Source organism: Rhinoderma darwinii, chromosome 4, assembly GCF_050947455.1.
Source record: "Rhinoderma darwinii isolate aRhiDar2 chromosome 4, aRhiDar2.hap1, whole genome shotgun sequence".
Taxonomy (NCBI): domain Eukaryota; kingdom Metazoa; phylum Chordata; class Amphibia; order Anura; family Rhinodermatidae; genus Rhinoderma; species Rhinoderma darwinii.
Window position 1 is genome coordinate 382,084,223 of NC_134690.1, and position 13,161 is coordinate 382,097,383.

At 40.3% G+C, this 13,161-nt stretch overlaps 1 protein-coding gene across 1 annotated transcript in view; it reads right to left on the bottom strand.

The window, feature by feature from the left end:
- Positions 1-13,161, bottom strand: part of CAMKMT (calmodulin-lysine N-methyltransferase) — a 330,489-nt gene that overhangs the window by 56,854 nt on the left and 260,474 nt on the right. Inside the window, exon 7 of the mRNA XM_075863224.1 lies at positions 5,857-5,923. Coding sequence (XP_075719339.1) covers positions 5,857-5,923 — 67 coding nt within the window. The remainder of the gene's footprint in view (positions 1-5,856; positions 5,924-13,161) is intronic.

The following is a 13,161-nucleotide window of genomic DNA, read 5'->3' on the forward strand; positions in this document are numbered from 1 at the left end:
TATGGTTCTTTTTGCTTTATGTTTTCTGGCTTAGAGAAGAGGAGATGCTACAAAGAGTGGCTATACCTTTGGTGGACCCAAAATGCGATAAAAAGCCAATTCATGGGCAACTTGAAATGCTTAATTTCCCTGTTTTGTGATCATATTATTGTTTGGGGAAGCCTTTTAATAGAAAGAGATTGTCCAAACCACATAACCTCTATTTGGCCAATGACTAAAATGTTTGCTTAGAAACTACTCCTTGAGGTCTTTCTTACCGTTTCTAAGATTGAGGGACTGTCTGGTCTCCTCCATACTGAGAAAAACTAGAGCCCCAATATACTGAACAACACCAGCACACGTACATCAGAGAAACAAACACTCAACTCAGGTTATAATAAAATACTTTTATCTGGTTGGATGGAGGGGTTGACAGAAGGACTGGTTGCAGGGAGAAGTAGAAACTCTAGCGATTTGTCATTGAGGGATTCCGGAGATAGCCATAGATCGAGAGTACTTGAGTGACAACATCAACAACTTTGCATTTGGAAAAACCTATTAAATCCCCTCCATTTCTCCCATCCCTTGGTTGAACTTGATGGACATATGTATTTTTTCAGTCGTACTAACTATGTAATTCTTTTGATAAAATACATAGCCATACACATGAGATAGTGCCACAGGGCCTGTGGATAGTGGGACTGTCACGAGACCTGCTGTGGATGGTGTGAACCCACTTTGTCACCAAGGGATTTGACATAGGGCTAAACCAGGGAGTGGAGTCTAAGGGGATCCCAGGTATTTACACTTTAACCCCTATACAGTGATCTGGACTTCGCTGCTGGGGAACCCCAGGTCGCTACCTCCAGAATAATCTCTTTTGGTGACGCGAACGTAAACAGGCATACTACTAAAATCGACAGACAGTGTGCAGGGTCAGGTATAGCAAAGATCAGGGCAGGCAGCAAAGGGGCACTCCCAGTTGGTCAAGCAAAAGGTCAGGGCAGGCTGCAGGCAAGAATAGTCAAAGGTACAGGCAGGGTCAAACAAATGATCAGCAGAGAATCTCTAACAAGCTAGAAGGAACCAAATTGCTCAGGCAATGAAGTAAGGGAGGATGCCTGTCACCCTAAATAAACTGGGTGGATAATTAGGTGCACACTGGCAGTTTAAGAATAGGAGGGTCAGCGGCCGGAATGGAGACCAAGACCAGCCCGAGGATAGAGGGATGCAGCGGTCAGGAGCCAGAGGGCACCGTGGAGAGGTAAGAATATATCTCCCGACACAACAAAGGATTTGGTAAGTTGAAATATAACATGTCCAATTTTAGGTTGACCTAACACCTTCTGACAAGGGACATACTGGAGGCATCTATACATATTAGATTGTTGGTGGAGATCTGTAGAATCACATTAATCTAATTTGTAGGGGCAGCTAATAAACTTTTTAACTCATAAATACCCTCAGTATTAAAGCATAATTGAGCTGTAAAATAATTTCACAAGTATGATTTGCCCCCTCCAATTTATTGAAAAATGATGACCAAAAACATAGTCAGTACCAATCATTTGGCACTCTGATATCCTGTATTTTCTGTTTTGTGGCACAATTTAGGATATGAGTTATCTGTGGTTTTACATAGGACTGCCGGTAAAACTACTGCATTAAGCTTATTAAGAGAGTTATCATGATGCAAAAACAATGCCACGTGATAAAATCCCTGAATAGTTAATAGACAAATTCATGCCCAAAACAATTGTTTGTGTATCTAGAGAAGGAGCGTAACTGTTAAGGAGGTGAAGCGGTTTTGGTTGCACCCATTTCCTAGAGCCTGAGGGGGCCCAAAGTTCTGCCTGCCTCATTTAGGGAGACCAGTACTATATATGGAATTGTTTTTCGTCAGGGGGACCGGTTTCAGATTTTGGGGTCCAAGAGCTTCAAGTTCTCTTATCTGATCTACAGATAAGAATCAGTTCTAAAGAAAATAAAGCATCTTTATGAACAACACTACAAATCTTTAGAGTACTTACGCAATAAGGCTTCGTTCACCTCTGCGGCAGGGTCCCGTTCTGACGTTCCGTCGGAGCTTCCCATCAGAATGGGACCCTGACAAACAAACGGAAACCATAGGTTTCCCCTTAAATCACCATTGATTTCAATGGTGACGGATCCAGTGCCAATGGTTTCCGGTTGTCTCAGTTGTGCAAGGGTTCTGTCATTTTGACGGAATCAATAGCGTAGTCGACTACGTTATTGATTCGGTCATTGAAATCATTGGTGATGGAAACGGAAACCTATGGTTTCCGTTTGTTTCAGTCAGGGCTCCATTCTGATGGAATGCTCAGATGGAACGTCAGAATAGAGCCCTGATGGATATGTGAACGAAGCCTTAAAGAGATACAATATATTATATAAACTCCACATTGTATCCTTTATTTATGATTTGAAGCTTTTGTTACATGATCACATACATGAAAATATAAAGTTCCGGAATATTCATCAATCCAAAGTGCTGTGTTTAAATATAGAACATGGTAAATGTGCTATTTATGTAGCTAGGCCAGCCATAGACAAGGAAAACATATCAGCTTAAACTTTAAACAGCTGTTTTCTTAGTAATTAGTTACTAAATTGCATTCTAAGCACTTCAAGAAATGAGAAAATGATGTATATTGTTAAATAAGCTTAAATAAAACAGTGCGTTCCTGAGGACGTTTCTAGAAGGTCGGGGCTAGGATGCAGATCTAATAGGTTTCTCCAGGTTTTCTAAGGATATTTATTTGTATTTCTTGTATTTTTTGTATGTCTGTCTAACGATGGAGCTTCTTTTAAGGGTTGACTCCCGGCACCTCTGTGAATCAGGTTTCAATTGGTCATGCATTTCCACTGCGAATGAATGGCCGACCACGTAATATGTGGACGTGCCTAATAGAGCAGCAGTCGCTTTTAGCGTCTCTCCACTCTGGCTATAATGTCTATATAAGACCTAATAGGGCACAGGGACAGGGGTTGTATTTTTGAAACAAACTCTTTAAAGCCGATTTCAAATGCCGAACTGGTATGAATATAATCTTATTAGTATGAGAAGTTTGAGCGGAATATATGCTCCATCTTACTGAATTCAGCAAGTTATGTGCTATCTGGTTCACAAGAGACTCCCTCTCCATGACGGCTTAAAGGGTAACGGCCATTTTTTTCAAAGTTTATAGTGACATGTCAGAAGTTTTGATCGGTGTGGGTGCGAGAACAGGGACCCCCAACGATCGCTGGAAGTGCTCCGGTGAAAAATGTGCCGCTTAGTTTTTGGAGCGGTGGATGAGCTCAATACAAAGTCTATAAGTCCATACACCGCTCACTCGGCTTTATGAGGAAAGCCGATCAGAAACGAAGCGGCACAGCATTTGCGTGAGCAGTTCTGCTGCTTCATTTTATCGACCATGGGGGTACTTGGACGCCAACAGAACACAACTCCAAAACTTCTGACATGTCACTTAGACATTTCAAAAGTTTTTTTTAAAGTTTAGCTACACTTTAACTTAAAAGGGTTGTCTCATCACGACAACCCCCTTCATCTACCCAACGCAACCCTGTAGCAAGCACTACATCTGTAAGTCCAGACGCGGCTTAGAGTCACCTGTCCCATATCAATCAGCTCATCATCAGACCAGCTTCTATTTACACAGGGGTTGTCTGTTTGGGCCAACTGGGTCGAGATACCCACACTTAAAAACGAAAAGGTAGTTATCTGTCCTCTTTTTGAGATATGTGCAAGACAGTGGGTAAAACATAGAGGGAAATTTTAAAGATTATATCAGGGAAATGTATGAATAGTAATACCTTCAAGGGGTTGTTGAGGAGTAGAAAAAAAGGGTCTCTTTTTTTTTTCCCAAAACTAATAGCGCCACTTTTGTCCATGGGTTGTGACTTGTATTGTCGTATTCAAGTTAATGAGGCTGACTTTCAATACCAGACACAGCCCATGGGCAATAGTGGCACTATTATGGGGATAAAAATACCTTTTTTACTAATCCGGGACAACGTGTTTTTTTTAACAAAAACGTTGAAAACTTTTTTACAAAAACAGTTTAAGTAACAAATATTCTTCTTTTAGCTATAGGAAGTTGTGGCGCGTTTCATTTATTTTTCTTTAAATCTTAACGACTAGTTAAGCAAGTACTGGCCTTCAGTAAAGCCTATGGTGCTACCTATTTTCTGCTCAGTGCCAGTCCCATCATAAACTGAGGTGACCTATCAATTCGGTTGCCACTGCATAGCGGCTATAGTCCTACGCTAGTATAATTGCTTATGCTATATGATAAATATGATTTATACCTCATTATTATTCATGAGTATAGCCCTTTTATTTCAGCCACATGTCCCATCATTGTACTAGGCTTTAACAACTGTATAACATGGGGATGGTACTTGATGTAAATATCTTCTAGGCTTATTCCCTCTGATAAGGGGCTTATTCACACCAGTTATATGCAGTGCTGTCAATAAACTGCTGGAATCCTGCTGATGTTTGACAATTGATGGACCGGCTATTACCTATCTGAATTTGAGTTCACTCACTGTAAACACATCTTATTTATATGCAAATAGATCCTTGCAGGGAAATTTGTACACTTATTCAGTTGTCAACAGTATTTTCTATGCAAACATACAATAAAAGCGTGCCTGTATAATCACTAGAAATTATAAAGACTATTAACCAAAGCCATAAAAAAAATCAGTACAAAGTACACAAAACTGATTCATAGGTCTTTTTATCCGCTTGTCTGTCAAATCATACAACTCTATTACTTCATAAAGAATAGGACTACAACAATTCACACGTTTCCTTTTTTTTTAGGCTGGGGCTATGTAGTAACCTTTGTTGGGGTTCCATTATGTCTAAAGCATCAATGCAATAAGAAAGTGGATGTATAAGATTAGAATAGGATACCAACTGCTTCCGGCATGTACGTTCTGTGCTCGGAGGGAGCCGGAGCGACTTAACAGTGCGGGTTCTTGGTGTCGGACACCCACAGATCATGTACTGATGACCTATCCGGTGGATAGGTCATCAGTTTTCCAGTAGTGGACAACCCCTTTAAAGAAGGCTGAGCTGCAATACCAGACACAGCCTGAATAAGAGTGGCGCTATTTCTGAGAACAGAAGACTTTTTCTAATCTCTTATGGCCTTTAATACAGCATACTACGGTTGATCCCTTAAAATATGGACCTAACTAAAGTAGGAAAGAGCTTGAAGTCACAATCAGGACAAGGAACCTGAATGGGCCCAAAATTTCCCACATGATAGGTAAAAGGCCTGTTACAGATTTTGCACTAGTACCTAGAGATTCAAGTTACGCCTTGAAAGGCCTACCACCATTGTACCCACATGGGTTGCCGCAACATTTCTGAAGATTCAAATGGTCATATAAATGTGAATTGTTACAAACCAATGCATATATATTCCATTCAGGGTTGGTGGCTATCCCTATAGACACAGTAATGGTGGCCATAACTGGTTGTGAACCAGCATGTGCTACTTGTATAGGAGATCAAGATACTGCAGGAAAGGCTGAATAGATTATTAAATGGCTTCACATAAGAAGGACTAGATCCCAGCTTTACGTTTTCTAAACCCAATAGTTATAGTGGGAGTTATCAATGGGCTGTTTCTGAAAGTGCCATTTACAATATCCACAGTCAACTCGATAAAATTGCCAGCCCCTGCCTGACATTGTCATGATTCATAGTATATGTGAAAATCTCAATTTTATTTAGCTGTAGAGGTTTTTTATTATTTCCTGACAATAGTTCAGCATGATTTCATGAAGACATTATATAGAAAAAAATACTCCCTGTAAAGATCACACATAACTCACCTAGTGGATATCAGGCGGCCTTTAAAACCCTCCGTATTTTCGCGTCTTTTGATGATTTGTGACACATCTGTAGAGACTCTGTTAAGGAGAACATTTTGTGACTTTTATCACTTCTCAGCTACCAATTCAGTCAAGATTTATACCTTGTGCCCAGTTGGTCCTAAAAATCGAAGGATTATATAATTGCTACAGACTACTCATTCAATATTAGTAATGTGTGAATAAAAATAGTAGCAAGGTATAAATAGAAAAAGAACAGGTTGTTTTTTTTTTCCAAATATCATTTTCAAAAATTAAATCAATGCGACGGCATGGAGTTTGTCTTTACAGCAAAATGCTACCTGTGATTTTTAGCTTATATAGCGAGATTGATGCAATAGTGTTTTTTTGTTAAATGTAGGCCAGAAAGTAGAAAATCACTCAGCAATACTGACGAAATTCTTCCTTTGTACTCAAACAATCTCTAATGCAAAGACAAATACTATATAAAGCACAACATGTCGTTTTACCCAACAGAATATAAAATTCACCCACTGTAGCCGAGGAATACGTAACAATGCATGTGTATATTATGTATCCTGCTGACCTGAAAAATGGTTATAAATGCGGGGGCTGAATGCCTCCAAATATCTGCCCATTGATTTCAATGGGAAAAACGGCATTCCTTTCTCACGGGGGGGGGGGGGGTGTTTACGCGGCCGTTTTTAAAAACGACCGGGTAAAAAAAAGACCTAGTAAAAAGAAGTACTTGTCACTTCTTGAGCCGTTTTTGGAGCCGTTTTTCAATGACTAAATAGAAAAACAGCTCCAAAAACATCCGTAAAAAACGCAGCAAAAAAGTTAGTTGCTTAAAAAATCAGCTAAAAACAGCTCCATATTTTCAGCCATTTTTTGTTAAGCGTGTGAACATAGCCTAAGTGATCAAAACCTAGCATTACAGCTTATACCGCAAAACATAAGCCCTCTTACCATTTCATAGACGGGAAAAATAAAAAAGATATGGCTCTCAGAATTTGGCAACACAAAATAAATGTTATTTTTTACACTTCGTTTTTTCCATGTAAAAGTAGTAAAACATAAAAAAAACTATATATATATTTGGTATTGCCGTAATCGTCTTGACCCCCAGAATAAAGTTAACATGTTTTAATTGCACAGTGAATTCCGTAACAACAAAGTGCAAAAAACAATGGAGGAATCATTGTTTTTTTTCATTTTCTACCCCACAAATGATTTTTTTCCCGTTTCCTAGTACATTATATGGCCCCATAAATGTAACTACGAAAAACTACAACTTGTCCCACAAAAATCAAGCCCTCATAGGACTATGCCGACGGAAAAATTAAAAGGTTATGGCTTTTGGAATGTGGGGAGGAAAAAATGAAAATCTGAAAATTGTTTACGACGGGAAGAGGTCAATGGTCTGCACCTTGTGGTGAACCCTCTGTATTTGCTCTCATGAAATCTTCTCTTTATGGTAGACTTAGATGCTGATACACCTACTTCCAGGAGAGTGTTCTTCACTTGGGTAGATGTTGTGAAGGGGTTTTCCCTCACCATGGAAAGGATTCTGCGATCATCCACCACTGTTGTCCGTGGACGTGCAGGCCTTTTGGAGTTCACGAGATCATCAGTGCGCTCTTCTTTTCAAGAATGAACCAAACTGTTGATTTGGCCTCTCCTAACATTTGTGCTCTCTCTCTGATGGATTTCTTCATTTTTTTTCAGCCTAATGATGGTCTGTTTCCCTTGCATTGAGAGCTCCTTTGACCTCATGTTGTGGGTTCACAGCAACAGCTTCCAAATGCAAATGCCACACCTGGAATCAACTCCAGACCTTTTACCTGCTTAATTGATGATGGATTAACGAGGGAATAGCCCATGCAGCCCATTAATTAGCTTTTGAGATAATTGTCCAATTACCTTTGGTCCTTTGAAAAAGTGTCAGCTACATATTAAAAAGCTGTAGTTACTAAACCCTTCTTCAAATTAAGCCCATATTCATTATATAACTGAATATTCAATATGTTTTGGTAAACAGTTAAAATGCAAAAACTTGTGTCACTGTCCAAATAATTCTGGACCTAACTGTATTAGATACCCTACAAAAGTCAAGCTACTTTATGTATTTGCAACTACTAAGTGGTCCCCTAGACTACCCAGCGGGGGACCAAAATGAAGAATCTACCATGAGCTAGTGAAGTCATCACAGTTATTCAGAAATACCATGTGCTTGTGGGGGACATCATTTGAATATGGGGTCTGCTTAATTTTGACCCAGATAGATCAGGTTTAGTAGGTTTATCAGGTCTTGTAAGTGGTGAGGTAGAGCAGACAAATGACTAGTTACAAAGGCTAAATCCTTTCTCTTTATTTGTATTACATTAATTACACATACGACCAAGTGTCATCAATACTGAACCTTCAATATTTAAAAAGAATGCCACGTAGATAACTGGAACATATGTGTCATTGTTGTGGTTGTAGTTAAATGTCCAGTTGTGGGCTTGACAAGTAACTTGGTTGTGCTTACCGCTATTTAGGAGCTAGCTATGCTTTACACTGCAGCTCTGCCCATGTATGACCAATTTCCATTAGAACAAGAACCCAATGATTACAAACTACTAGCAAATAAACTACAAGTGAGGAAAGTATGATTATCAGGTATTTTCCAGATATATACTGCGGTTATGGGAGATCTGCTTAATGTAACATTAACCAAACAGCCTTGTTCTAAATATTGAAAAAGCAAGAGAAAATGTATTTAAGGATGGGATATAAAATCTTTATTAATCCATATACATGAAGATCTACAAACTGTGTTGCTCACATATAATCTCCTGCCTTCCAGTAGAGAAGAGCAGCATGGCAGCGCATGTGAATACGGCTATGGGGTATTGGAGCTGATACTATTATGGGGTGCTATGGCTAACACTTATATAAGGGTGGTGTTGCTGGCATTCCTATGGAGAAAGTGTGGCTATTACTTGTATGGTGCACTGGGATTTGTACTCTTAGAGGAGCACTAGGGTTGGCACTTTTATGAAGTAACCGAGACTGTTTGGGGCACGGTGGCACCAAATGGGCCTCTTTATGCACATATAAGTGGACATAACTCTAAGGCTGGCTTTACATTTTAGATAGCTGTCGGCCAAATGCTCATTCGGCCGACAGCTATTTACATGCACGCTCGGCTCAGCATTTGCATGTGTTTTCAGGGAGAAAGCGGCTGCCAGACTCCTCTTGCAGCGGTTTATCCAATAACGAACAAAAGGATCGGGATTGATAAAATTCAACATACCCGACCCTTCTCTTTCCCGACATCTGCCATTGGGGGAGAATCGGGATACTGCCATTCACATTAAAACGTTGGGTGGTCTTGCCGAAATCGGAGGGTTCACCCTACATACATCTAATGTGTATGGCAAGCTTAAGCACAATTGCGAGCACTGAAACACAAAATCCTAACAGAGCAAAGAAAGATTTTCTCTATGCTTTTCTTTAAGGATATTTTTAACAGATCAGTCTATAAAGTATAACGTATAAGGATACATAAATTCTTTTTCAGACGACACCAAACATACACTGTGCAAACAATAACCATGCTTTGGGATCTAGAAGTAAATCAGCCAAACATATGCAAAAAGGACACACTTGACGTAGATCTGCACAATAGAAACCTATGGGTACATGACAGGAGATGTCTGATGTAGGCCAAATATGTAAAGTGAACAGAGGCTTCGGCAAATGAACCCCACTGGGCAATCGGAAATGTTTGAAAGGTGTTTTTATTTCTTTTTTTTTTTTAGGTTATGTCTGTATAATATTTGTATATACTGTATATAGTGTGCCCTTCCTCAGGATTTACCTGGCATTGTATTTAGAAGATATGATCATTTAGAAGCCATAATTGCAGTGGAATAACAATTTCATCTTCCTTGGCAATTCACGTTAAATGAATCAAGAGAACAAATGCAAATAGACATCTTCCATTTCCTCTCTTAATCTCCAACAGCTTCACTGTAGAAATCAGTCTTCATGCCAGTCGTACCATTCAGTGCAGCTGCAAATAACGCTTTCCACCGTACAGTTCAATTTTCCTACCGTCTGTGTACACAGCAAAACGGTGTCACATAAAAATCACTTGGTTAAGCCATTCTCAATAGCATCAAATAACAATATAAATAGTGGTTAGATATACATTTAAATCTCAATGTAACATTACAGTCATGAAACTCAGACGTATACAGTATGTATATATATATATATATATATATATATATATAGTTCAACCATAAAATGAAAGCCACCTGTCTAATATTCTGTAGCTCCCCCATCGTGCTGCCAAAAAAGCTCTGACCTGTCAAGGGAAGGACTCCACAAGACCTCTGAAGGTGTCCTGTTGTGTCTGGCACCAAGAATTTAGAAGCAGATACTTTTAAGTCCTGTAAGCTGCAAGGTAGGAACTCCAACAGAAAAAATGGGACATAAAGATCATCAAAACCACAAAAAAGGCCATACTCACTAGGTAGGTGGGTGGGTGAAAACCCGTTCCCATCAGGACGCAGACGGGTCAAAGAATGCTGCAGAAGGAGTGTGCATTAAGTAGTGATAGCCCCTCCCACTAGTCTTGAGGGGAGTGGCGGACTAAGTGCTCAAAGGTGTGCGATAAATGAGTGTCAGTGTAGTGCTAGGGTGTGAATGGATGGTAAAAAATAAATATGTATGTATGAAAGTGTGTAATAATGTAATAAAAATAAATAAATAAATAAATGTGATGAATAGGGGTCAGTGCTGTGAATAGTACATGGGGTGTCAGTACTATGTGTAATACGTGGAGGGATAATGTGCTGGTCGTCAGGCATGGCGTATCTTGCCGAATAACAGCCTATTTGTAACGCCGCTAGTGTTAGCTAAAGCGGGCTGCTCTGCATTCCAAACCAAACGCCAGCACATCATGCCCTCCCAGCATATAAGACCCGGCTGCGTCCTGAAAAAAAGTGTAGTATACGTAGTAAGAAATATCCATGAAACATGGGGTATTAGTTGTTATTTTGGCCAAAATACGCAAAGCTCGCAACCCAACGTCAAGGGTCCCCAGTGCCTTGCGAGTCCCTAACCAGAACTTTTCGTTCCTAATTTAAAAACACAAACAGAAAAAATGGGACATAAAGATCATCAAAACCACAAAAAAGGCCATACTCACTAGGTAGGTGGGTGGGTGAAAACCCGTTCCCATCAGGACGCAGACGGGTCAAAGAATGCTGCAGAAGGAGTGTGCATTAAGTAGTGATAGCCCCTCCCACTAGTCTTGAGGGGAGTGGCGGACTAAGTGCTCAAAGGTGTGCGATAAATGAGTGTCAGTGTAGTGCTAGGGTGTGAATGGATGGTAAAAAATAAATATGTATGTATGAAAGTGTGTAATAATGTAATAAAAATAAATAAATAAATAAATGTGATGAATAGGGGTCAGTGCTGTGAATAGTACATGGGGTGTCAGTACTATGTGTAATACGTGGAGGGATAATGTGCTGGTCGTCAGGCATGGCGTATCTTGCCGAATAACAGCCTATTTGTAACGCCGCTAGTGTTAGCTAAAGCGGGCTGCTCTGCATTCCAAACCAAACGCCAGCACATCATGCCCTCCCAGCATATAAGACCCGGCTGCGTCCTGAAAAAAAGTGTAGTATACGTAGTAAGAAATATCCATGAAACATGGGGTATTAGTTGTTATTTTGGCCAAAATACGCAAAGCTCGCAACCCAACGTCAAGGGTCCCCAGTGCCTTGCGAGTCCCTAACCAGAACTTTTCGTTCCTAATTTAAAAACACAAACAGAAAAAATGGGACATAAAGATCATCAAAACCACAAAAAAGGCCATACTCACTAGGTAGGTGGGTGGGTGAAAACCCGTTCCCATCAGGACGCAGACGGGTCAAAGAATGCTGCAGAAGGAGTGTGCATTAAGTAGTGATAGCCCCTCCCACTAGTCTTGAGGGGAGTGGCGGACTAAGTGCTCAAAGGTGTGCGATAAATGAGTGTCAGTGTAGTGCTAGGGTGTGAATGGATGGTAAAAAATAAATATGTATGTATGAAAGTGTGTAATAATGTAATAAAAATAAATAAATAAATAAATGTGATGAATAGGGGTCAGTGCTGTGAATAGTACATGGGGTGTCAGTACTATGTGTAATACGTGGAGGGATAATGTGCTGGTCGTCAGGCATGGCGTATCTTGCCGAATAACAGCCTATTTGTAACGCCGCTAGTGTTAGCTAAAGCGGGCTGCTCTGCATTCCAAACCAAACGCCAGCACATCATGCCCTCCCAGCATATAAGACCCGGCTGCGTCCTGAAAAAAAGTGTAGTATACGTAGTAAGAAATATCCATGAAACATGGGGTATTAGTTGTTATTTTGGCCAAAATACGCAAAGCTCGCAACCCAACGTCAAGGGTCCCCAGTGCCTTGCGAGTCCCTAACCAGAACTTTTCGTTCCTAATTTAAAAACACAAACAGAAAAAATGGGACATAAAGATCATCAAAACCACAAAAAAGGCCATACTCACTAGGTAGGTGGGTGGGTGAAAACCCGTTCCCATCAGGACGCAGACGGGTCAAAGAATGCTGCAGAAGGAGTGTGCATTAAGTAGTGATAGCCCCTCCCACTAGTCTTGAGGGGAGTGGCGGACTAAGTGCTCAAAGGTGTGCGATAAATGAGTGTCAGTGTAGTGCTAGGGTGTGAATGGATGGTAAAAAATAAATATGTATGTATGAAAGTGTGTAATAATGTAATAAAAATAAATAAATAAATAAATGTGATGAATAGGGGTCAGTGCTGTGAATAGTACATGGGGTGTCAGTACTATGTGTAATACGTGGAGGGATAATGTGCTGGTCGTCAGGCATGGCGTATCTTGCCGAATAACAGCCTATTTGTAACGCCGCTAGTGTTAGCTAAAGCGGGCTGCTCTGCATTCCAAACCAAACGCCAGCACATCATGCCCTCCCAGCATATAAGACCCGGCTGCGTCCTGAAAAAAAGTGTAGTATACGTAGTAAGAAATATCCATGAAACATGGGGTATTAGTTGTTATTTTGGCCAAAATACGCAAAGCTCGCAACCCAACGTCAAGGGTCCCCAGTGCCTTGCGAGTCCCTAACCAGAACTTTTCGTTCCTAATTTAAAAACACAAACAGAAAAAATGGGACATAAAGATCATCAAAACCACAAAAAAGGCCATACTCACTAGGTAGGTGGGTGGGTGAAAACCCGTTCCCATCAGGACGCAGACGGGTCAAAGAA